Source organism: Rhinopithecus bieti, unplaced genomic scaffold, assembly GCF_001698545.2.
Source record: "Rhinopithecus bieti isolate Rb0 unplaced genomic scaffold, ASM169854v2 scaffold_26302, whole genome shotgun sequence".
NCBI lineage: Eukaryota > Metazoa > Chordata > Mammalia > Primates > Cercopithecidae > Rhinopithecus > Rhinopithecus bieti.
Window position 1 is genome coordinate 1,170,814 of NW_016812027.1, and position 27,563 is coordinate 1,198,376.

The window sequence follows — 27,563 nt, forward strand, 5'->3', positions numbered from 1 at the left end:
TTTGAGACGGAGTCTCGCTCTGTCGCCCAGGCTGGAGTGCAGTGGCCGGATCTCAGCTCACTGCAAGCTCCGCCTCCCGGGTTCACGCCATTCTCCTGCCTCAGCCTCCCGAGTAGCTGGGACTACAGGCGCCCGCCAGGTTGCCCGGCTAGTTTTTTTTTTGTATTTTTAGTAGAGACGGGGTTTCACCATGTTAGCCAGGATGGTCTCGATCTCCTGACCTCGTGATCCGCCCGTCTTGGCCTCCCAAAGTGCTTTAACCATTGTGTTAAAATTGTCTACAGTATTCAGTACAGTAACATGCTCCACAGGTTTGTAACCTAGGAGCAACAGGCTAGACCATGTAGCCTAGGTGTGTAGTAAGCTATACCATCTAGGTTTGTGTAAGTACACTCTACAATGTTTGCACAATGATAAAATTGTCCAACGACACATTTCTCAAAACATACCCCCATCATTAAATGAAGTATGACTATATTTCATTATTGCAATCCTAACAGACTAAGAGGGTTAACAATATGCTTTGAGGGAAAAAAAAGTCATCTTTCAAACTAAATGCATAAACAATATTTGGAATCAGACTCTCATTTTCTCTGTTACAGTTTTAACCAATTTCCTAATCTAGAGCAACTCCAAATACAGTAAGCTATTTACTGTCCAACACAGCAAGCATGTAGCTAGAGCTCTGTTATTTATACTGACTGTTTAAAGAATCCCAACAAAAAGCTTTCTTACACATTGCAAAAGAAAAAAAAACTGTTGATTTACTGGATTGATGTTTTTTCTTTAAAAGAAAACTCTGAAAATGTTATTTTTTCCACTCATAAAGGCATTCTAACTTTGTCATCCTATTTTGATCTGTTTAGAAGGAAGAAGGCAGAAAGAACCGGGTGAAATCTGGCTCTGTATTTTTCCAGTTATGCGACCTGAGGCAACTTTTTGTCTTCAATGGCCCTCAGTTTCCTCATCCATAAAATGAGGATAATAATATGTATTTCACAGGTTTTTGTAAAGATCAAAACAGATAGTTTATGTGAGGCATTTCTCGAAGTGCTTGGGACAATATGAGCATCCAACACATGATACCTGTTGTTATGTTTCAGATCACAGAGCAATACTTTTTTGATCTCTAAGGCTTTCAAAAGGCTTTGGTTAAAAAAAAGAATCATAGCCTATCTTTTCTCGTAAGTACACCTGAAATGTCAAACCAAGAACAGTATTCAATAATAGTGAGGCATGCGTACAGAGTGCAGTATTTTAGCCAACTGCAGGACGCCAATCTTATAGTTGCAGAAATGAAGATATCAGTGTGAGAAGGTAAGTAAAACAAGTAATCATGATACGGGTTAGCAGAGCAGAGGAGAATATCAACCTAACTCAACTGAAAGGCTTACAGGTGCAGTAGTATATTTTCTTAGTTAAATTGCTCCAGTCTACCCAATTTGAACTGTATACTGTCTTAGTACCACCACTTGTAAACACGATAATTTAAAATAAGAAAAAAGAATTAAAGGGGGCTTTAAAACTGCTACCAAATTTGTCACTGCACTGCCTCATAAGAGACAAGCAAGAGCTAGTCTTATCAACAGTGTTTTCCAGGCACCTGGTCCAAAACTTGACAAAGCACCGTAGGGATTTCCTGGGCAATAGCTGTCTTTCAGAAGTCACTTGTGGAGAAACACACTCTATGTGGACTAATTTGTTAACTTTGAGAGCTGGATAATTAAGCTTTAATTAACACATTTTATCAAATGACAAATTCCTCTCTTGCTGAAGTATTTTCTCTAACTATGTAAACAGGTTTCAACTAAATATATAAACAGGTACTTCAGACTATTATCATTTTCATCAATTCAAGAGGTTGCCTTTATACATGATCTTAGATCCAATCTCCAAAATTTCTTAAACGTTCATTTTATGATTATCCACAAAGCATGAAATTTTCAATAAGTATAAAGCCCCATAAGATAAAGTAAATGCTTATCAACAGTTGAAATGAAAGGATATTGGTAGAAAGAACACACTATTTCCCACCCCTGCCCCCCACGACAAACACGACCAGACTGCAATGTTTATTCAGGCTCTCAACCTCTTTGGTTGATGGTTCTATTTAAATAAACCTGCAGCAAAATGAGATGATCAATTTGAGTCATGTTTCTAGAGTTTTAGAACTTAATTGCTTGTATTAATTATTCATACTCTTCTGGCAGAAGAACCTTAGCTTTATTAATATCTGTTCATGGGAACCATACAATTCTTTTGTCTCAGGTATCCTTATGTTTTATTCTTCAGATTAAAAAGTTGGAAAACTAGAAAAAGGAAACACAAGGGAAAAGTAACCTAGGTGTCGAAACCCATGAAGTATAGGTAACGTCACCATTTTCCCCGCACCTTCTAAAGAGCCCTCGAAGGTCCAGAGAGAAAAGGTAAATATTACAGAGGTCCAGGTATAAAGTCTATAAATAACGTAGTGCTATGCTGAGTGGAAAGTGCACCAGACTGAAAAAGCAGGATGCCTGGATTCTACTCCATCACAGTCACCAATATGCTGAGTAGCTGTGAAGGTTCTCAGTGTTTTCCTCTGTCAGTCCAGGTGTTGGGTTACATTATCTCCTGTGTCTCTTCCAAAAGTGCTCTATCTAGACTCCACCAACACACACACACACACACACACACACACACACACACACACACACACACTCTGAGGCTGCCTGGAACAAGGGTAGGACTGGGCAAGGTGGTGGCTTGTAGGGAAAAGATTCTGAACACAAGTCCACATCCCAGTAGGAGTCTGGGATGAGTTGGGAGCAGGGAGTGGAAGAGGTAAGAGGATCATGACTTAGCTACTTGTTAGCACTCATTACTGGGCAATAAAGCAATAGCAACTGGTCATTTTAAGCCTTCTCAGCTCAGTTTCCACCCCTGTAACACAATAGCTATCACGCAGAGCCCGTATGAGAATAGAGTGCTCTATAAATGTCTGTTAATACTGAGAGATGTGGTGTTCCACAGAATACAGAGCTTTGTCCATCAAAAATTTTGATTCTTTCTAAAACTGAGGATTGCTACTGTCTTAAGATTTGGAGTGAAATAAACATGACTTGGATGTAACTTCTAGACTGACTAATGAATCAAACAATAGCTGGTACTGCATTAGTATGTATCGATCAGCCCAAACTCCTGCTAAGTATCTAAATAATTATCTGTATTTTAGATAAAATCGATCTTTTCATGATAAAGAGGTGTAAGAACATCAGAAGAGATAGTCATCATTTAATTTAGATTATCCTAGACACTCTCCATTTCATAAATTATTCTATTCAACAGAGTAATTAATCAAAGGCATACAGATATGTGATTTAGTTCTTATATCTTTAAAAGTTGTTTTATATAATAGAATCTTAAAATTAGACTATATCTTCTGTTTGATCACACCAGGTGATCCTTTTTTTTTCTTGGTTAAGTAAATATGTTCACTAGACACAGGACCCGGACAGAGGTGTCTACCTTCAACATTCGTCATCATCCTGCAGTACAGACTGTCCTTGCAGAATGACAGTAATGCTACATATTTAGCTGCAGCTGGGGGCGGAATTGTAGGGGAAAGTATTATATAATTAGACTATAATTATTCTAGCATTGTATAATAAAGAGCCTCATTTTCCCAGTCTGCAACAAATGATAGAGTTGCTTGCCTGCCTTGGGGTGCAGGTATATGTGCTAGACGTCCCTAAGTGCCCTAAGGAGCTGGGGAGGGGCCATGGCATGGGTCACTGCCTCCATCTGCTGGGGCTAGATATAGTATACCTGGGAATATGCACATAAAATCATGCACATGTTCACACACACACCCAAAAGGGTGATAACTTGAATAAGGTTGAGGCAGAACCCACCAAAAAGCAACAGCTGAAGCTTGTGCAGAAGGCAAGACAATCCATGTGCCAGGTAAACCTTCTTTCCTGGGGCCACTATCTTCCTGGGTCAGGTCCATTCACCAGTTTCACACTGATTTGTATTAAGAACTTGAGCCTTTTCATTATGACCTCAACAATGGGTCCAATGCCCCCAACCAGTTCTAGTAAGTGAGGGGTCAGAAGTATAGTACTTACATAATGGTAGGTACTTAGAAATTTACAAAGTTCTGAATCTGATAAGATCTTAAAAAGTCTTTGGTGCCCTGGCTCTAAACAGATTTCATCAGTACAATAACCTGAAGGCTTTTCTCTATGCTCTTGTTGGCTGGGGATATTTATTTCAAATTTCCAGGCCTGCTTTTGCCCTGTTCATCGTGGACAAGGTGCCCCTAACATTCCTGGGACAGCCCTCCAGTGCCCCCATGTGCACTGCAGAATCTGTATTAGGGCATCTCCTGGCAACTCACATATGCCATCACATGTAATGTTGCCTAAAAAAACAGAAACTTATTTAAAATCAAATAATGGAATTGCCTATCAAAGCAATGAGGTGTTGAGCTGTTCATTTTTTATTGTGGGTAATACACAGCTGAAGAATTAAACCACAATAAAACCCCCCTCTTTCTAATTATATTTATTGTGTAAACATCTAAAATAAAAGTGCCGAGTCTTTTAACCTTCAATGAAAAACAGTAGAGACCCCAGAAATAAAACAATTAATCTACATTATTAAAAGGCATAAATATGGAAGTAAAGGCAACGTGGGTTTCTAGAAAATTCTATGAAGTTCTCTGAAGCTAACATACACATAAAAATAAACCAAGGGATCTAGCTTACTTATACTTTCAAAAAGTCTTTGTCAATATTTCTTATCAAGGGCTGTTAAAAAATACCTGAATTCCCAAAATATCTGATTTCCCACTGGTTTGAGATTCTTTTTTTAATACTTTTCTATCTAAGGAAGTGACCGTTTATCCCACACTTTATTTCTTAGACCACTCTACCCACCAAAAAGTGACTTCCCTGATCAGGGTGCACCCCAGGGGAACCTGCTTCTCTAGGTTTATGTCAACTCATTTTGCCTCCCTGGGACAGAGGATAATTAAGTTTGAAAAGGGTTTTGTCATCTTTGAATGACAATAAGTAATCAAGATAAGGCATATAATCACTATAATAGGATGCTCTCCTACTTATTTTGTGTTGAGCCTCAAACTATCCATGACTTCTCAGTCAGCCAGAGAGAGAGGCCATGCTACAGACTTTTCTGGCATCCCACAGCCTGAATTTCCTGGGGACTGGGCCCCACAGTGGCCCATGGGTGGAGAAGAGCCTCCTCTTTTCCCTGGTCCCTGACTGAGAAGGGAGGAAAACATCAGGGTCCAAAAAGCCTGCCAGAGTGGAGCCTGAGCAAAACCAGGCAGGAGCTAGGACCCTGATATTCCTAAGAGGGTCCAGGAGCAGAACATCCCCCAGCCCAGCATTCTGGCCAGCAGCCAGACACCCAGAGAATCCCATCCCTGGAATTGAGCACCAGTGACAAGCCAGATCTTAAAACACTACATGCTTGTAAAGAGACTTAAAACTGGTTTCTTAAAGCTACTTCATGCATATTGAGGCCACAAACAGACTTAATAAAATTGCTATTGTGGTTACTTAGCAATTATTAGGGTTAGCATGATAAATATCACCATTAGTTTACCCCTATGCGTAACAATCCAAGTAAAAATTTATAAATATTGAAAGTAGGATGTAGAAAATAATCCTCAAGGCTATTCCCAATCTCGATCTAATTGTGCAAAAATTAAACATTTTCCCAGGTTACAATTTTAAAATTCTGTAAATAGTGGAAAATACTGTCAAAAGAAGAAATGCTTCCAATTTATTTCTTTATATAACAGGCCTTCTGGCTTAGATACTGCTGTTGGCCAGCTGCCATTCATTGCCTGTTTAAAAGCTTCAAAATCCCTGGGATTCAGCTATGAACCCATGAACATCAGCCTGTTGATAGATAAGATTTTCTAAAGAATTGCTAACCTTATGTTACTGTCTCACTTTGCTACATACCGTAATTTGAACTGGGAGCGAACTTCCCCATGTTCTATTTGAATCAGTTCATTATAGCAAGCAATTATGCTGCTATTCTCCATAAATCTCTGAAAAGAAAGCAAAGACAATACATAAGACATATATAGTTACTTCTTTGAGAGCCAAACAGAGAAACTTAACAGTTGTTCCTACCCCCAGGTAACTCCGTTATATAAGACAATTAGTAAGTAAGATGAGATGAAACAGTTGTCAAGGTGTTCAAAGTGCTTGTTTAAATGTATGAGAAACAACAGACCAAGTAATACTGTACACTTCACTTCCTTCATAACAAAGGTAGAATAAACTACATTATGAACACTCTAGGGCACTGAATGGCTGCCCAGCCATGTAAATTACTGAAACATTTTGCTTCATATTGCACTAATAAAATCATCTAAAACCCAACACTCAGCATGTTCAGTGTGCAGCACATTATCAATGATCTCTTTGGAAGGGAGAGCCTACTCTTTACTTCCTTCCTAATTTTCTGAGTGCCTAATACGGGGGAAAAGTTAAACACAGAATTCTCATATGATCCAGCAATTCCACTTCTAGGTATATACTCAAAAGAACTGAAAACAAGTACTCAAATAAATACTTGTACATGTGTGTTCAGAGCAGCATTATTCACCATAGCCAAAAGGCAGAAACAGCCCAAATGTTCAACATTTGAACAGATAAACAAATTGTGATGTATACATACAATGGATTATTACTTGACCATAAAATAGGAATAAAATACTGATACATGTGACAACATGTATGAACCTGAAAAAAGTATTAAGTGAAAGAATCCAGACAAAAAAATTCATATATGTTATGATTCTATGTATATGAAATATAGAGAATAGGTCAATTGATTGAGTCAAAATGCAGATTGGTGGTTGCCAGGGCTGTGGGGAGGAGGAATAGGAGTGACTGCTTAATGGGAACACATTTGGGGATGATGAAAATGGCTTTTTTTGTTTGTTTTGCAACAGGGTCTCTAGACAGAGGTGGCGATTGTACAACATTGTGTATGTGCTAAATGCCACTGAATTGTTCACTTTAAAATGGCTAATTTTAGTTTCATCTCAATTGAAAAAAAAGCTTTCATGTATTTATAAACAAACGTAGTGAATGAATGAACAGATAGATAAGCAAATAATAATGCAGAAGAAAATGCAGCATACATTGTCCTTCATCAAAGAACCACGAAGCACCCATTTATGCTAGGCATGAGCTGCTCAAATCCCACGTTGAAAGAGTAGGCCCTTTTTCACTTAATCCCAAAGTAATTTGGTTTACATTTCTCATATATGCTACATGATTCAGTGTAGGGTATATAGGAAACTGAGCACTTCTCTGACATGATCACATCAATACTTAATGAGAAATAATGAAATCAGAAAAAAAAAGCAAGTAAAAAATAGTAAGGGAAGAGATTTAAGGACAATTCAACTTAGGAAAGGGGAAATGTTTTGCATTTTTATTGATTAAAAAAAAACACATCATGCAAGCCTTTCTAAGCATATGGCTGGCAAACTACTAAGTAGAAAGATAAGCAGAAGTCCAAAGTATTCCAAACTATCAGTCACATTCTTTTGCTTCTCAGGTAGCTATATAGGTGGAGAAGGAGAATACTAGATCCTGCTGAAAGATGTGTTTCTTAGATTTCCTTCACCCAAGTTGGCCAGAGAAAAAAATCAATCCCTCTCCTCACTCCTTCCTTTCTCTCTCTCATCTCTCTCTCCCTCTCCCCCCACCCCCGCTCTCTCTCTCACACACACAACCCACATACACACTGAAGTGGATGGCTCCACATATCTGGAGTGGTTGGCTTCTCTCTGGCTTTCCCTGGGCCTCTGGTCCTCCACTATTCTTACGTGGAAACTGGGAAGGGCTAAGGAAAGAGAGGAAGCCATAAACATACACAGAAGAGAAACACTTTCTCTTTGATTTACAGAGCAAAGTTAAACATGGTTAGATTCCATTTGAGCTTTTAGATGGATAAAAGCTATATATCAGCCTATAACAGAACTCAGGGGTTGTTAGCTGATGTTTTGTAAAACATGAAAAAAACATGATAACACACGTTTGAAAATGCTGGGATAACATAGAAAGATATGTATGTATATCATGACACTGTTTTGTAAATAATACACAGTCATTTCTATTTCTGCCTAGAAATAAATCTGAAAGGCTGGTGGCATAAACAATTTTAATTTTTAGCTTATCTGTATTCTCTATAACAAACACGGATTAGTTTTAGCAAAAAATGGAAAGAAAATGTTGGGATACACAAAGTTAGCAGGTTTGTTTACTACAGGACGTCTCAGAGCATTTAAAATGCTAATGTGCAATGTTGCAAAAGTGCTCTGTGAATCCTCAGGTGTGGGAGGAGGGGCAACTGAGTTTTCACGGATTCCCTAAACTTATTTGACCATAGAAGTCTTTCATCACGGACCATCTATTAATAGCTTTTGGTACAGTAGTGTTCTGTGGAGCACTAGCTTGGGAAACCTAACTTCAGTGGACCCAATATAGAGTTTGGAGTTAAACAACATGCATTTGCTTCTGGACTTTGTCATGAGTGTGAGCTCTGGCAAGTTTAGTTGTTTTGAGCCTGTTTCCTCCTCTGCAAAAATGGAGAAAATATCAAATCCCTCATATGTACAGGAGGATTAAGTAAATCACTGGGAACTGGGCCTGACAATAAATCGCAGCTCCCCACTTCCTACTCCACAGATGGCCTCTCCACAGAGAACTGTGTCCCTACAGTTGTGCCCCCGGCATGCCTAGCACATTGCACAGAGGCAGAACTCCATAAACACTTGTTAAACTGAACAAACATTTTGCAAATAGAAAAGAGGCACATAAAGTTGATATAAAAACAGCTGCAACCGTCCTTTGCTAAGATGCTGGTTTCTAAAAGGCTCAGCGTGGACTGAGCATCTATATAGTTGACTGCTTACACACAGCTCCAGAGCCTTCAAGGGGAGTTGTTGTGGGCTAGATCCCCACTCAGGGACCGCAGACTGAAACACCAGCCAATTAGCTAGCAACCCAGGGGTGAGTTAAAGCAGATGATCTAATACAATCAAAACAGCTTGGCGATGGGAAACAGCCTCACGGAAGGCAAGGATAATTGGCATATTTGAAAAGGTGCTTGGGAAGAGAGTTGCAAAAGACAGGATTTTGCCCAAAAAAGGAGAACCACCACTTGAAGATCAGTCTCAGCCGATGGTGTGCCACAGTAACGCCAGGAGAGCTGTTGGAGGTGCAGCGTGCTTCTCCTGGAATGAGCCCGAGCTACTGGGGGCACCCTGACCTAACCAGCAAGTGGCTTCTATCAGGGTCAGCACTGAAGAACACCAGGTGGTCTCTGACAGCTACTGTTGTTAATGCCCCTTCGCCAAAGGCTTATTCACTGAGGCTGACTGCAAAACACAGTAACATGTCTGGATAGTGGGAAGTGAAGCCTTCCAGAGCACCATGGACAGGTTATAAAATGTGTAAGAAGGAAACAATGGAACTTTGGTTAAATGTTCTCAATAGCATTTGCACCCAAAGAGTGCCAGTTATTTCTCCTAACTGTGAGCAGATGTGCAACCTCAGCCTTCCAGACAAGACGCCATCGCTTCAAATGGCAGCAATTCTAAACCAGTTTGAGGTAGCATCACTGAACTAAAGGTAGAATTCCGAAAGGACACTCAACAGCATGTACATGGGTCCCTAATCGATAAAACTCACCGTGTGTCATCGCCATTCTCCAATCATCCCCCAGGTAATGAGTAAAATCTACGTCCTCACACTCCATGAGGTCCCAACTCAAACTTGAAAAGGACAACATTGGAATGGGGTAAAGTCGGGGGGTCAATATTACACAGAAGTTCTATGAAGTCTGTGAATAATTTTAGAGCTATTTCTTAGAAAATGAGTAAAGAAAATCTGTCTCAACCACATGGCTTCTTTGCTGAGTTTTCTTTTGCAACTTTTCATTCCAAAACTCAGAAGCATTGTCTCATGCATTCTCATTAAGATATAGCACCTAAGAATAGCTTTCAGAACCAAACGCCAACCTTTGCGAGAAGAGATAACAGACAAGAGGAAAAGTGTTAGGAGCGTGAAAAATATTGCTAGCTGGAAACATTCATTTCGATCACACATCGTGAGCCACTAGACTACCTTGAATCTTCTCTACAGCACTGCTACTTCCACACTGAAGCATACCAAAGCACAAAACAACTGCGTCACAAAGGTAGTTTTTGCTTCTCTGTGGTCTACAACTAAGAGGAATATATATATTTTTAAGCCCCGAGTAGCAAAGTACCATTACTTAAAGCACACAGAGGATTTTCATAATTCACAAGGCACATGCAGTACCCTATTTTTTAAAGAATATATCACTCCACCTACTTGGGATTCAGATTACTCTTTTTTTGTTTTTTTTTTTTTGAGATGGAGTTTCGCTCTTGTTGCCCAGGCTGGAGTACAATGGCGCCATCTCGGCTCACCGCAACCTCCACCTCCCGGGTTCAAGCAATTCTCCTGCCTCAGCCTCTCGAGTAGTTGGGATTATCGGCATGCGCCACCACGCCAGGCTAATTTTGTATTTTTAGTGGAGATGGGGTTTCTCCATGTTAGTAAGGCTGGTCTCGAACTCCCGACCTCAGGTGATCTGCCTGCCTTGGTTTCCCAAAGTGCTGGAATTACAGGCGTGAGCCACTGTGCCCGGCCGGAATTCAGATTACTCTTACCAAAAGATCTTGAGATATTGGGTATGCCTAATTACTTAGTTTGTTGGTAAGTCTCTTTGGAGTAATCAATCTCAATCTTCAAGTTGAATATCAGTGTTATTCATGATGTTTATAGTTTAAGCCAGGAGGTCACAGGATGCTATAGGATTACTTGTGTTTAGATGATCAGCAAAAGCTGTATAAGTAAACCATGGTCTTCTATCCTATTATTCTCCTAAGGGAAATATTTTATTCTTTGCATAGGAGTAATATATATTTGTTATTTTAAAAAATTAAAATATGAAGTAAGGTCTTCCACAATTTCTCTATAAGGACTTGTTTTCTTTTAATATTAGGGAATATAGTTCTTTTAAACATTCATGTTTTGATGATCTTTTTCCTCCTCCCTTTCTTCCCTTTCTTCTAAGTCCATTCCATCAGTTCCTTTCCATTTGCATGCACACAGCCTTGCCTCCAATCTAATTTCTACCCTGAGATGCTGGGTGAGCTTGGTTATTTAGTTTGTTAGTGAGTTTCCTTGGAGAAATTCTTAATCTTCAAGTGGAATCTCAGTGTTATTTGTGTAGTTTGTCACTCAAAGAATTTTTCTTTGCTGACGTTAATGGTTTCAACCAGGAGTTTACAGGGTGCTATAGTCATCATGGGCCTGTCCCTAGGATATAAACTCTGGCCAGCTCTGATGAACAGAGTCTTGGGTGCCAATTTGGTGGATGTATCTATATATAATCACACGCACATTGAATAGAATTGACTGTACTGATTTGAATAAGATTACTTTGGGACGACAGAATTTTAATCTGATATAATAAGATGGGTTTTTATGTCATTGTATATCTATTGCTAAGATATATGGAGAAAACCCAGAGAGCAAAAAAGGCAAAGAGCTTGACTGGCAGTTGCTCGTTACTCTCCCATGAGAACACAGTCTCTTCCTTTCCCCAACAGTCCTGGGGCTTCACTTCCTTAACAGTTCTCCGTGGCCGCTTTGCTTTTCTGTTATGGGAGAGTCAGGGGTCAAGGTACCCGCACCTGAGAGAGATGCTGGACATCTTGTACATACCCTGTTGAAGCCTGCATGGAGAAGAGGAAGGACTGACGCCTCTTCATGGTCATCCGATCTGCAGCAAAGCAGAAAATGTGGTCACTCAGCAGATACAAACCAGGATTCCTCACACTGAAACATGGAGAGAGAGCAATGAGGCCACACAGCATTAGCTCCAAGAGTGGCTTCCTGACGAGCACGTGCCCACGGGGCACACCTGCCTTCAAGGATACAGACCCCACATCTACCTTCCAGATGCAAAAAGAACAAAAACAGTAGAGAAAGCTCCAGCAGCGTACCTGGAGGTATCACCCTCAGTATACATGAGTGGCCCTTTCCAATTCAGCTGCCCTTTGGGGTTGAGTCACATGTATGGGAGCAGTCCCATAAAGGGACATGTTAGGTGCACTGTTCATTCTGAGACCATTGTCACCAAACTATCTGGAAGTATGACTCCCACACCAAAACCGAGCTGGGTCCAACTCTCAACATGAGGAAGACAGTCAGCAGTCCAGGCTGCAGGACCCCCAAGCCAAATGGGAGAGAAGTATCAGCAGGAACACACAGTTAGAAGGGAAGGAGAGAAAACAAAAATGGATAATTGCCACTCATTTCACAAAAGGGTTTGCTATAGTGAGCCTACCGCTGAGTCTCAGGACTTCAGTTTGAATAAAAGGTGGGATGTGGATTGCCTTGTCATGAAGACATGCCATCTCTGGGCTCCCTATCACCAAAATAGAGAAACAGGGTCTGAGACAGCCAGCAAGTAACATGGGGGACATACCCTAAGAACCAGGGAAGAAAAATGGAATAAAAGGGATTGGGTGGAAACGCAGATAGCAAACAGGAACAGAAGTCCCAGTGCTGACTTGTGGCATCACCCATAGTGGATTCCTGCCCTAAGGGAAAAGCTATTTTATCCACTTTGTTTTTCTTCTAGAATTCCAAGTTCTATCTTCTCTGACTGTTAAGAAGGCCACAAAACGCTTCCAAGGGTATTAATAATGTTTTATTTCTTAAGCTGGTGACATAGACACACACATTCATTTTATTACCACTCTCTCTATATTAAATATTTTATAATAAAACCAGGAAAAGTCGGTGACAATCATAACAAATAAGCCATAGTCAACCATTATTTTGTCAAGGACTAGCAAACCTTTTGCCCTATGAGTTGGAAAACAAGAGTGTTTTCTTCTCGGACCCATGTAATAAGCCAGGCTTGGGAAAAATGCTGTGTGGCCTTGAACATTTCTGGTATTGATGTCCAAGCCTCTATAACCTCATTCAGATCTCAGAGTGTCCAGAAGATAAATGTGAAAAGGAGGGTTGAAGGAGGTTCATCTTATGTCTCAGTTCCCCTCATTCATTCCCTGTGGAATCTTAATCTCCCACCAGGATGGAGAGGTGTAACGAACCAGTGAGGACAATGTCTTTATTTTCTCTGGACCACATCCCGTGGTGGGTATCAAACAAAGTGAGAAGACAGAGCTCCTAGGAAGACACTCAAGGAGTAGCAGGTAAGTAGGAGTCTTCAGTTAGGGTAAGACTTTGAAGCCATGATTTCCTGCTGTATCCACATGGCTTTGGAATGAGGCATTTCAAGTCCCCTGGGCCAGACTTTCCTGGCCTTTGTCACAGAATTTGTGCCAAATGTCATAATGAGGCCAAGTCCAATAGGTCCTGGGCCCTAATGAAGTTCTTACTCTCTCCGAAGCTAAATACAGCCATTAAAAGACTACAACAGGCTGGACGTGGTGGCTCACACCTGTAATCCCAGCACTTTGGGAGGCCAAGGCCGGCAGATCAGGAGGTCAGGAGATCGAGACCATCCTGGCTAACAGGGTGAAACCCCATATGTACTAAAAACACAAAAAATTAGCCGGGCGTGGTGACGGGCACCTGTAGTCCCAGCTACTCGGGAGGCTGAGGCAGGAGAATGGTGTGAACCCGGGAGGCGGAGCTTGCAGTGAGCCAAGATCGCCCGCTGCACTCCAGCCTGGGCGACAGAGTGAGACTCCGTCTCAAAAACAAAAAAAAGACTACAACAAATTTTGTTACCTGCCAAGATTCCCACCACTGTAGTTTGTACAGACAACTTTTCTTCCTGCTGGCTCTTTTACTTTAAGTGCTGGCCACATCAGACGATAAACCCAGCAGAGCAGTCACTCATTCTACAGTTTCATTGTACCTACAGCGCAATCCCTTTTCTCTGCCGTCCAGCATTGGATAAACTCTACTGTCCTGCCTCTAGCCACGTAACGGTCCCAGCATCAACTTCATAACCCTTGTCTTGTGGATTTAGTGCCCCTTTATTCTCATGCTTGAACATGAAAAAAAAAAATGTGTTTCTTCTTAAATGAAAACAAGCATATCCCCATCTCTTTTCTTCAAAGAAAAAAAGATAAACTGGAACAATGTTTTCTCCAGATCACCTCCTCCTCAAATTTTCCATTCATTTCTGGCATATAATGAGTAGACTTTCTCCCTGAGGTGTATGACTATGTGCTAAAGTAAAGGCAATTACATAAGATACAGAGAAAAACCTAAATATTTCCAGGAACTTGTGAAACAAACACAACCCCCAAAGCAAGATCAAGATCTAAGGCTGGTGTTCTAGGACCCAAGACGTGCCCATTGCTTAGACAGCTCAAAAACCAGATTACATCTGACAAATATTTCAGAATGAACAGTACTCCTTCCAGCTGGGAATGGGAGGTGCACTTACACTCGTGAAACCACTGCGAGGATCACCGTGTGCTCAGAGGGATTTGTGGCCCGGATCGACCTGCAATGAGAAGCCTCCAAGTCAAACAATGTGATCTGGCTTTGTTACGTTAAATGAATGCGGAACTTCTTCACATTGAAAATGACACAACATCAAATCTTTCTCTAAAGAAAACGTCTCAAAACACACAGAAGACAACAAAGAAAGATGCCCTTGTGGATTAGGACAATCTCTTCATTTTGTTAAAAAATTTTTTTCTCTTAACTCCCAGGCAATTATCCAATAAGTCAGACCTGCCAATTTTCCACTTAAAAAAATTGGCAAATTCCACTTAAATTCCATTTTTTAAAATTGAAACTCCACTCTTCAAAATAAAAATAAATTGGCAGTCCTACAATCCTCTTCTTATCAGTATGTACCTGGGGGAGCCAATTGGGTTTAATCTTTTCTCTTTTAAAATAGCAGATAGTTCAGAAAGTTGACCTTATGATAAAAATTAAAACACTCGCTGGCAGCAGGATGTACAAATGCCGGTTAAAGCCAATTAAAGATGGTACAAAGAGCCACCTCAATTTTTCAGTCCTACTGTAGTTTGTGCTTAAATACTTTAAACAACTTGATCATCAGCTGGAGCTGAGAAATGTTGCAATATAGTACCTGTCACTGTATAATGTTTGTTGTACTAGGACCACCTGGATATAGTTAGTTTATTCCCTAGGAGTTAAACAGGGCCAAAATAATCAGGACATAGAATTTTGAGGTCCATGAATCTTCCTTGCTGTGCCATGCTACAGTTCAGATTCTGCACTGTTCTGGTCAGGGGGTTGTAAATTGGACAAACTTTTAATAAAGGCCCACACACTTGAATCTTGGTGCGAATCAGCATGCTTGCTTTGACCTATTCTCTTGGTCTGGCCTCTGCTTATGCTGAGATATCTTGGAAGGGAACCATCATCTCCAAGAACAGAATTACTCCTGAGTAATTTGTGAAACAACATGCATTTGTTTTTCTCTCTGGCTGTGGGCATTTCTGCTCCTCTCTACTTTAATGTGTTTGAACTACCACTCCCCAAGGGACAGCCGGCTCGTATTGCTTCATCCTCTTCAACTCCAACATTTTCTGACCTTTCTCAAAAAATGCACCTTCTTCATGTCCTGTTCCTTGAGCCCTCACACTATGTGGGAGGAAGGCTACAGGAAATGATCGGCTGCCATATTCCCAGGAAGTGAAGTTTCCTCTGTGGATAAATGGTATTTTAAAGAGATCTTTTGAAAAAAATGCTGTTAACTCACAGTGGGGCAGGAGGCATAAGTCAATATCCCTCCAATGCCGGCACAGGCTACTTCCCACTCAGCCACCCTGTAGAGCAGGTCCTGCTAAGGTGAAGTTACACTTATTTTATACTCAGGAGCCTACTGGATGGATACTCAGTGGAAAGACCAGTTAGCACCTAATGAAAAAATACATAGTGTTTTAGAGTCATGTTCCGATCTCTAGGGAAAAACACTAAGTACTTCTCACCTTCATTCAGTCTTTCTCACCCCAGTAGGCGTCATGGGCACACTGCTGGGCTATATCCTAAGGTGTGGGTTTTAGGCAAGAGGCTAAAACATGTAATAAGCATAAATGGGCTGGAGCACACACTCTCTTGGTTTCTTTTGGGACTGGCTTCCATCTTTTGCGTTGCTTCCTGCTGCTTGTCTCTTTTCTCTTGTCTCTCCAAAGGAACTGGTATGGTAAGAGAGACCTAGACCTCTTCCTGGATGAGAGGACTAAGGGGAAGGTGGGGCTGAGGCTCAAGGACGCATGTTAGGCTAAGGTCCAGTTCTAGCTCAAGGGTGAGGGATCTAGCGCCACAGATGACAACAAAGAATGCACATCTGCCAGGAGCATGTCACCTACCCATCCCCCTAGGGAATGTGTGCAGAGAGTCAAGCCTTTGGAATCTGGCCACCCTCAACATGACCAATAATGGTCGGGAAACACACTGCCAGATACGTACATCTGACTTCTAAACTGCATAGACTTCTATTGGTTTTCTGAGCAGCTAACACAGAAATACATTTGGTAGGAAATAAAACTCTATTTCTTTATATTCAAAGAAAAATGTAAAGTTTATCTGCTAAACTGTGCCTTTGCCTGAATTAAAAGATTTCTTCCTGTTGATTTTTTCTTTAGAAATAAAGCTTATCTTAAGTAATTGTATGTAGGAACAAAGAAGTGTGATATTTCTACTACAAAACTACCTAAGAAAAGTAAGTGAAGGCCAAGAAAAATCAGAAATTCTTCGTTTTACAAGACCCAATTCTACTATAAAATCATCAAAATATTTCCTAATACTAAAATAGCATCCAGATATTTTATGATATACTCTATGTATATTTATATACACTATTAAATAGAAAACATTTTATGCAGAAAGATGAGATTATTTGAAGCCATTAAAACATTTCTAAAATAGATGCTTAAGAAAAATTCTTCTTTGGGAAACTGAAAATCATCAAAGAATAGCAAGATGATGTCTGCGATAAGAAACTTCTCTTAATCCACTAATTTCTTCTCAGGGTACCAAGGTTCTAAAAAGCCATTTTCCCACCTTTTATTTCACTTACTAACATTCAAGAAAATTCCAGCTCCCCATGCAATTGGACTCTGTCTTGGTCTAGCATTTAATTAGTGACCTCTTCCATCTAGCTTCAAAGCGTTCCACTTCTGCTAAATGAATCAGTTCATCCAGAGCTAACTCTTATGACTGAGCATTTATTTATGAACAGGCCTGTGTTTCCTCCCCAGAGTGCAAGCATTTCTATAAACAAGCAGGGGGTTTGGGTCCATGGAAGATCTTCTGCTGCTGCAAAGTGGCTGCCTTCACTCCATGACTGGGAAGCCTGCTGTGGGATCTACCCATCTGTGTCAGGCAGGAAAAAATTTATATTTCACACATTTCCGATGTTCATTTTGGGAGAGAATAATGAAGATTAAAATAGCTAGTTTAAATCCAAACCGTATCTGTGTAATGAGAACTGTGTGAATTTTAATCTTTTTTATGAGCAATACACAGGGTGGGGGGAATACCCTGAAGTTATCAGGGGAGCCCAGCTCACACCTCTAAATTTAGTACAACTCAAATGTGGAAAAGTAGAAGAGGAGAGAGAAATCTACAGGAAGGAGCTATAGCTTTCACCATAGACATTTGTATACACTGCTTCAAAACATCAACACATATTTTAAAAATATTTGAAATAAATTAAAGATATCCGTAAATGAAATTCATTTTAAGCTGTTAAGCGAACATTTACTAAGCATATTAAATTAGAGAAGGTACCTGCACACTGCTTCTGCATCGAAGTTCTGAGTTTGTCTATGATCAATTACAATAATTTCATGATGCTTATCAAGAAAGCATTCAAGGGCTGACTCTGGAGTCCGAGCAATATTGCATCTATAACCAGCTCTGTCACAGGCCCACCAGAAGCCATCGCTCTGACTATCTTCCTTTGCAAAGATCAGCAAAACCTGAAACACAACAAAAAGAGCATCTTGAAGTAAATCATCATCCATAGAGACTATTAAAAACAAGCCTATTGGCCAGGTGCAGTGGCTCATGCCTGTAATCCCAGCTCTTTGAGAGGCTGAGGCAGTGGACTACTTAAGCCCAGGTGTTTGAGACCAGTCAGGGCAACATAGCAAAACCCTGCCTCTATAAAAAATACAAAAAAATTAGCCAGGCACAGTAGCACATTCCTGTGGTCTGCACTACTCAGGAGGCTGAGATGAAAAGATCGCTTGAGCCTGAGAGGTAGAGGCTGCAGTGAACCATCATTGCACCACTGCACTCCAGCCTGGGCAACAGAGTGAGACCCTGTCTAAAACAAAAGCAGAAACAATCCCCCCAAAACAACCAAAAGACCAGGCCTATGGTATACTGGTTTAAAATGGGGCCTCTGGAGGGAAGCTACCAGGGTTCAAATCCCAGCTCCTCCAGTTGGTTACAGTGGTCTTTGAACAAGGTATTTCACCTGTTTGGCCTGTAGTTTCTTGGCTGTAAGAGTGAAAGAACAGTGCCACATAAGTTAGTTCTGAGAACTGAATAAGCACAGAGAAGGTGCCCATTCACTCTGGTGGTGATTGTGACTCACTGCAATTACAAGTATTTCTAATTTCCTAATTAGCTTTGTTTTTAAATAAGAAGTAAAATTATTAATGAGATAGTTAACACAGGTTAGATTATGGTTTACATTTACAATACATATATTTGATTCCAGTTGCAAGTGGTATTTGCCTTTAAGTCTCTAGAGGCCACCTCTTTGAACTTAACACTAAAATACCTACAGACATAAGGAAGTAAGGGAACTTAAAACAACCTCAAAAATGAATTTTAACATCCAATCTTTGCCAAAATCTGGAAAGAATGATCATGAAATGTAAAGCTGATGGAGTTCAGTTGAGGGAAATGTGCTTCTATTGATGAACTGCCTCACTGAGAAGCAATTCTGCCCACAGGAAAGAAGGTAGCAATACTTTACACAGTTCCTCCCTCATCATCGCCTGGGTCCAGGAACACAGATTCTCTGCCAGCTAGAAAGACCCAGACTGCCCTACCATCACCTGAGCTCATTTATGTATTTATGGTCCATCTCCCTCACTAGAGAAGTAAGCTTCAGGAGAGTAAAGGCTCCGCATGGCTTGTTCCCTGCTTGTACCCCCCATGCCCAGCACTAGCCTGGCACTTCCTAGCTGTTCAGTAAATATTTGAGAAATGAAAAAGCAACTACTTGTGGGGTCTTCTGAGAAATGCGAGAGGGCTTTACTATGAATAAGATGTAAGACCACCTCCCAGCAATAGATGTAATAAGAAAAACCTATAATAATCTCAAAATATTGTTAAGGCACTCAATACTCTTCTGCACCCACGTCTGGTTTAAACAATTAGAAATAGAAGGGTACTTTCTCAACACGAAGAGCTTTTGAGTCAATAGTCGATATATTCATCATGGTGAAATATCAAACATGTTTCATTTAAAATCAGAAACAAGCCAAACTGTCCAATCATTACATTTGAAAACTACTTTTTTTTTCTTTTTTTTGAGACAGAGTCTTGCTCTTGTCACCAAGGCTAGAGCGCAATGGCACAATCTCGGCTCACTGCAACCTCCGCCTTCCAGGGTCAAGCGATTCTCCTGCCTCAGCCTCCCGAGTAGCTGGGATTATAGGCGCCCACCACCACACCCGGCTAATTTTTGTATTTTTTTTAGTAGAACGGGGTTTCGCCATGTTGGCCAGACTGGTCTCGAACTCCTGACCTCATGATCTGCCCACCTCGACCTCCCAAAGTGCTGGGATTACAGGCATGCACCACCGTGCCCAGCTGAAAAATACTTTTATTAATTGAAAATTGGAAGTATATAGAAAAGCAGAAACAATAATATAATGAAACTCATGTACTCCTTACCCGGCTTCAGCAGTAACCAACTCCTAGCCAATGTGGGTTCATCTCTATCCCTACCCATTTTCCTAGCTCTTACAACAGATTGTGGCAAATCCAGCTATTTTATCTCATCCATATGCATCTGTGAAAGATAAAGATTTTTTAAAAAGAACAAAACCACAGTATCATTTCATACCTAAGCCTCCCCAATAATTCCTTAATATCAATAAATATCTGGATATATTATATATGCCATTTTTTAAAAGCACCCTGGGCTGACTAGGGTCTGTCCCTCTGCAGCCCAGGAAGCTCCTAACATTTCCAGCCACAGAGTTCCTTCCAGGAAGAAATGGGAGGTGCCTCTCCCAAGAAAAATGAAGGACACAACCTCGTGGATTTTCATAACGAAAGCCTTCCTATCAAACTATTAACAGGGGAACCTGAATGAGAAAAATCAGGTAGAATAAACTGGTTGGTGCAAAAAGTCAATAACCTTTTACTTGGTGTAGCTGTGATATTGACAAGAGAAACTCAATATGCCAAACCTAGAAGTCAAAAAAGGTGAAAAACTTCCTGTCTCTCACCTGTCTGGCTGAATTATGGATTTTTAAACAAGAATCTCAACAACTTATATTTCCTTGACACCATTATGCCTCAATCTTTGACTAATACAGTAAGAATAACAATTCTCTTGTTGGGCATTACAACAACTATCACTAATTTTCAGAAACACTGCTTTTAACTGCTTATGTTATGTTGATGAACAAAATAAAGACTCTTTGCATTATAGTGGTAGAGGCACACACAATAAATAGACCATTAAGTAAGTACATTATACAGAATGGTAATAAATGACAGGTGCTATGTGAAACCCAGCAGAGCAGAGTAAGGGGGGTCAGCAGTGGGTGCTGGCAGCAGAAGGAAGTAGGCAGTTAGGATAGGTCCTGCTGAGAAGGTGACGTGTGAGCAAATGCCTGAAGGGAATAGAAAGACAAGCCCAGTTTACGCTGGAAGGAAAAGCATTCCAGGCAGAGTTCTATAAGCCCCTGGTGTGTTCTAAGGACTGCAAGGGAGCCAGGGTGACTAAAGGGAGGGTGTGAGGACAAAAGGGTGGGAGCAGGTCAAGTTCACGGCAGAGGGCTAGACCATGATAAGGCCTTCTAGGCCATTTGAAGGTCTTACAAAACTGGATTTCACATGGAAACTCATAAAACTGATTGAAGGTGGACAGCGGTATTAATTGTATGTTTTTATTTTCTGTGTTTCCGATGCTTTGACTTCTGGCGCTTTGCTGACCCTGGAAGGACTGCCTTTCTCAGGGTTGCTAATTCCTAGAGATAGCACACAATTCTCCTGTGAGCATGCCCTTCATATGCAAATCAACCAATCCAGAGCCCATTCCCCAACCACCACCACCTCTGGTTCTTACCCTCCAGGCCACAATTCCCCAACCCTAATCACCCTAGGGCCAGGTACCAGACAACTAGAATCACCAATATGTCCCAGACCTTTCTGAAATTAATCAGACTAGCTTGGCCTAACCCTGCTCACCCTGCCTCACCCAAGCCTTCCCATGGAAACCACAGTGGAGGCTCTTGCATGCGATCTCCTCCCACTCCCTCTGCCTCCTGACTGACTGTGGTGCTTCCCAGCATGGCCCTGGGTGGCACACTGTGCCTCCCGCTCTGGGAACTGTAACTATTTTTCCAATACCAATTGTTCCTAGATCTGTTGGCCTTACCATACCTGAATAATAAGATCTGTATCATGACACAGATCTTATTATTCAGGTATGGTAAGGCCAAAGGATCTTATTATTTAGGTATGGTAAGGCACTCAGGAGAGAATTTCTTTGGCTAATATTTAAACATTTTCCTATTTATTAAAAAATTAGAAAGACTGCTTTTCAATTATTCAATTTCTAATCAAAGTGAAAATTTATGGGAATAAAGAATATATACTTTAGAGTAAAACACTATAGCAATCACCTTTTAAAAATATCTGCCTAGCTCTTGAAAATAATACCTTCTCCAGGAAAGTAGTAGATCCAAGTAGCCCAAATTGGACTCTTTGTCCCCATCTTCCAGGCTATAGCTGGGCTAATGATATTCTGATTCCAGGAATTTAGAATTTGAACAGAGAGACACCAAGGCTAGGAACTGGGACCTGTGGCCCATTAAGAATAGAGATATTGGCTGGGTGCGGTGGATCACGCCTGTAATCCCAGCACTTTCCGAGGCCGAGGTGGGCGGATCACCTGAGGTCAGAAGTTCCAGACCAGCCTGACCAAGATGGAGAAACCTCGTCTCTACTGAAAATACAAAATTAGCCAGGCGTGGTGGTTCATCCCTGTAATCCCAGCTACTCAGGAGGCTGAAGCAGAATTGCTTGAATCTGGGAGGCAGAGGTTTCGCAGTGAGCCTGAGATCCGTGCCATTGCAGTCCCAGCCCTGGGCAAAACAAGAGAGAAACTCCATCTCAAAAAAAAAAAAAAAAAAAAAAAGATATTGATGGAAGAATGTTAAACTGCTGATGTCAAAGGGCTCAGAGATGGCCCATGGACACCCTTCCCAAGCCACCCACCCTTTTCAAATCTTTCTTGGAGTCCGAAAAAAAAATTGCACTATCCTTCTAATACATTTCTTATTTACTTATGTACTTTTTTGGTATAAGGCAGTTATTACTTACAATCGAAAATAAAACAAAACAAAACTTATGTAATCCCTTTTCAGCTTTAATATTCTGTGTATCAGTATTTCTCATTTCTTTGACATGGCCATTTGTTAAGATTTATTGACTATTAACTGAGGTCACTAAATGATTAACTCATATAAATGATTCTGCAAAACATATTTTTGAAAAATCATTACTAATGGTGTTATAACTGAACTTGATCTGTAAAGAGTAACAGTAAACTGACTTTGTGCTTCCTCAAAATAATATGCTCAACATTCATTCAAAGAATATTTATTGATGACTTGTTATGCAAGACGTTAAGAACTGGGAATAAAAAGATGACAGAGATAGCCATAGGCCAGTCTCCTCCTATGGGCTCCAGTCAAGGAAGCAGATAATTATAATAAACGCACCAATAAGTGGTGACCACAGACAAACGAAGCATGGACAAGAATCCAAGCACAGGAGAACAAGCAGAAGGAAGTAGTTTTGTCACATCAATCTCACTGTACCCTTGTAAACACAGCAGAAGAGGAGAAGACGCAGAACTGATCTGGGCTGAAGCCTGGAACAATGAGGAAGCCTCTTACTGGAGCAGAGCTCAGCCAACGTGTGTTCTGTCCATAGTCAGAACATAGCTATCGGCAATCCTCACTTGCATGGTAGAATCAGACTATAATAATGACCATGCATGAGGGTTGAAAACTTACAGAGTGTGTACATTTTTCACTTTTCAGGTGATGGGTACACTGAAAGCCAGTACACAATATATGCATGCAAGAAATCTGCATTTTATATTCTATAAAATAAAATGAAAAAAATGACCATGTAAAGCTATCTTAATAAATAATGGTAAAAATTATGATTGTTTTGTGACCTTTAAAGATTTGTGTCAACATACTGAAAATTTTCTTATTCTTGGTTATAAATATTAGGGAAATGAAAAAAATATAAAGCTAAAATTTATTTAATATATTGCAATTTAAAATATTAGAAACATTGAGAATTAAAATGTTTTATTTATTTAAAAAAATTATCAAGAGTAGTTTGGACAGTGCTTGCCATCTTCTTCTAGTTGTATAAGTTATGATATGAAGTGAGCATCTTTTCCATGCCTTGGCAAATTATCATACTCATAACTTTGGATCAGCTGCTGACATTTAATCCTCTGTGCTTTCAGTATCATGCAATATCCCCAGAGCTCCTTTAATTACTGTGAAGTTTTTTGCTGGCCTCACTACCGCTATGACTTCTTCATCCTTTTTGTCACACCACTGTCCTCATTTATGTTGATGAACTTACATTCACTAACTTCTACCAGCTACATGTCTAGAATCTCTCAAAGACAGCAGTGTCGGCATTCCACAGTCAACTATTTCTCCTCTAAGTCCAATTACATTTGATTCAAATTTCACTCACAGCATTATCATTTTTCATCTCTTCATTGCACTTTCATCTTTGTTAGCTCATTCCCTCTTTCGACGATCTATTTTTGCATAATGTCATGTGGGTTTATCACGAAGAGATAGGAGGCAACACAACTACATGCTTTGCTGTCTGTACTTAGGCTGAATAACAGATAGGCAGAAACCAACCAGAGTCTTTGGCTAAAAAAAGTTATGGTTAAAAAAAGCGATAGGTTACTGATGATGCTGCACATTTGTTATTTACATAGTGATTTGCGGACTGAAGAACCAGCTGCAAAGTTTATGCTTTATGCATTTATTCACAGTTAAAACACTGATGTAACCGCAATCTGAAACATGTTGTTGGGGTCTGGTGTTATTTAAGTAAACCATGAAATCTGTGCACATTAGAACTATACAAAGCAAGAGATACCTGCTTTTCAAAACTAACTACAAATACCTCAAAGAAAGCTGAAACACATCTTTTTGAGGATAGCAATAATCTGTCTTTGACAGCTAAATTAGAATGAAACTACTTTATCTGGTGACAGCTAATTATAAAAAAAAGATGAAAACAAAAACTAACTTTTCCTCATCTTGAATAAGGCAATATAGGTGTTATTACTAGCATTATTTCTTAATGAGGGTATATCTATGTGTCTTCAATGGATTGTCAATGTCTACTATTAAACATCCAGTTTTTGGAATATTTAGTTTGGCTTTAAGCAAACACCTGGTAACAAGGAGCTTCTAAAGCAGACCACATATATAGATCACACAAGCTGTTTCTGCATAATACTAAACAAGTGGCCAATGTGATCAGGGGAGGGGTTAATTGAGTTTAAAAAAATGGTCTGAGAACTTTCCTTAAATGTCCCTAGGAAAGTGATGCTGATTACAGCTATAGTTTGATGAGAATTTTCTAAGGGCCAGCCACTATACTGAATGTACTAGAAACATACTGTCTCACTCAATAACCAGTTACAGAAACTCTTTGAAGGTGGGAATTATTCCTATTTTATAGACATGGAAACTGAGGCTTAGATGGTTAAAAAACTGTCCACAGCTGCACTGCCAGCAAGATGTGAACCGAGGCTGGCCTGACCCCAGGGCCTTTGCAATCACTATGTTAAGTAACTTACTGTCTCTCAGCTCCATAAATATTTTTACCTATAATATTAGACGAAAATTCTTAACAACCCTGTGGTTCTTTGAAACTGGCTGGACGAGGTAGAAGACGCAACCTGGTAGCAGTAGTAAGGACAGAAAGCAAGAGAAATGCTGGCCACAGCAAGTTACTGAGTCTGAACATCTCCATCCCTCAGTCATTTCACTTAATGTGTGAAGGTCACCTCCCTATGAGGCCATGTGATCTCCAATATATAACATCCCCCAAAATATAATGGTTCCAGAAAACCCATGCCCTACAACATGGAAGAATAAGGTGGTTTTTGTTGTTGTTGTGTTTTTTTTTTTTTTTTTTTTTAGGGTTGGAGTCTCACTCTGTTGCCCAGGCTGGAGTGCAATGGTGCTATCTTGGCTCACTGCAACCTCCACCTCCCAGGTTCAAGCAATTCTCTGCCTCAGCCTCCAAAGTAGCTGGGATTACAGGTGCGGCCACCACATCTGATTAATTTTTGTATTTTTAGTAAAGACGGGGTTTCACCATCTTGGCCAGGCTTTGAAAGGAGATGTGACCTTGCTAAGAAAAAGCTTAGGTCACAGCTGTGGGGATCCATTTCCAAGTCCAGTTGGAAAGCCCAGCATGAGGGGGAATGGGGACAGGACTCTCTAAGCAGAAACACACAAATTCTGCACACTGGGGAAGTAAATGTGTTCCAGGTATGGATGAAGAAAAGGCCACTTGATTTTTCAGACAGTCTCATGTTGATTTGGATCTCCTGTCTCATAACACTTCCTCTGCTTTTTATTTTCTAGCCAAGATTGGAAAATATGACTTTCACTGTGGGTCACATCAACTCACGCAGGAGAGACGTGCTCTGCAGCACCACTCTGCACTTCCAATCCATTCCACTCCTAACTGTGCTCCCACCAGCTCTGTGCGGGGTGTGTGGAGCCCCATGGGAGTACATTTCCTGACATGGGAGTAAATTTCCCCTGATGAACTCAGAAATGCACCCTCAAAAGCAACTATATCCTGAAATATTCTTATCAAGCCATTTCCTCCCAAACCCTAAGGGCTCTGGCTGATGTAGCTAATTAATATTTTTGGCACTGCAGTGAAGGAAAAAAAGGAGAAAAAAAGTAAAATAAAAGCACTAGGACATAGCTTGATTTTTCTAAGTCAATTGCAATGTTAGTAGCAGAAGCAAAAAAACACTAGATATCAATGCACTGAAAGTTAGTGTGTTATGGACAATAAAACTGACCTTCCAGACCTCTCTCCGTGGTCAGGGAACATGGTGCCTTTTCCCTCTCCCCTGCAACACTTAGCATAGAGCCCCAAACATAGGAGGTACTCAGTAGATTCTTACGGCATAAATCATTGAGTCAAAACTCTATGTTTGAATGAGACCATAGTGAAGCCATCCTTGGTTCTAAGTTGAGTTTATTATCTTTTTTAAAAGAAACTCTTAATTATTGTGTCCCTCACTCAAAGAGGGACTCTTTACCACTTGCATCTGCTGTTATTTGGAGCCAAACTCATGTGAGGGAAATCAATGGGGTATACAGTAGCACTTGTAATGTTCCAGGTCTTGCATTGGGTGGCGGGCTTATGAGTTTATGGTATTCAATTTGTTATTATGTTTCATAGGTTATGAGCACATATCAAAAATATTTTTGTATGTTTTAATACGCCACATATAATAAATTCAAATTTATAGACAAGTGTTTTTCAGTTGTGGGAGGGTGGGGCTGTCAGGAGGTACTTAAATTCTGCAAAGGACTGTATCATGTCTGAGAGGACAGAAAGATAGTATGGCGAGATTTTGTTATAAAATGTGACTGCTAATCACACATACTAAAAATAATTTCAGGCTGGGCACAGTGGCTCACCCCTGTAATCTCAGCACTTTGGGAGGCCAAGGTGGGCGAATCATGAGGTCAGAAGTTCAAGATCAGCCTGGCCAATATGATGAAATGCTGTCTCTACTAAAAATACAAAAAGTTAGCTGGGCGTGGTAGCATGCACCTATAGTCCCAGCTACTTGGGAGGCTGAGGCAGAAGAATCGCTTGAACCTGGGAGGCGGAGGTTGCAGTGACCCGAGATTGTGCCACTGCACTCCAGCCTGGGTGACAGAGCGAGACTTTGTCTCAAAAATAATAACAATAATAATTTCAGGGTAACCACTAAAAGAATAGCAGTATACCTATATTAGAGAAAAGAAAATGTAGCTTCAAAAACATACCCAACTTAATAAGCAGAAACAAGAAACAAGAAAACAAAAGGAAAAGGTTAATAAATAGAAAATACAAAATAAAACAACTGTATCAGTATTCACACTCAATGTAATCAGATTTAACTCACCTATTAAAAGACAAACATTATAGAAACAGATTTTAGCTCCCTTTTTTTTTTTT

At 40.3% G+C, this 27,563-nt stretch overlaps 1 protein-coding gene across 3 annotated transcripts in view; it reads right to left on the reverse strand.

The window, feature by feature from the left end:
* PDE8B (phosphodiesterase 8B) overlaps nt 1–27,563 on the reverse strand; it is a 210,938-nt gene that overhangs the window by 84,789 nt on the left and 98,586 nt on the right. For all 3 annotated transcript variants that reach the window (XM_017895530.1, XM_017895532.1, XM_017895529.1), the window contains exons 3-6: nt 17,835–18,025; nt 14,509–14,568; nt 11,799–11,856; nt 5,979–6,067 (exon numbers count right to left, since the gene is read on the reverse strand). In XM_017895530.1, the coding sequence (XP_017751019.1) occupies nt 5,979–6,067; nt 11,799–11,856; nt 14,509–14,568; nt 17,835–18,025 (398 nt within the window). The remainder of the gene's footprint in view (nt 1–5,978; nt 6,068–11,798; nt 11,857–14,508; nt 14,569–17,834; nt 18,026–27,563) is intronic.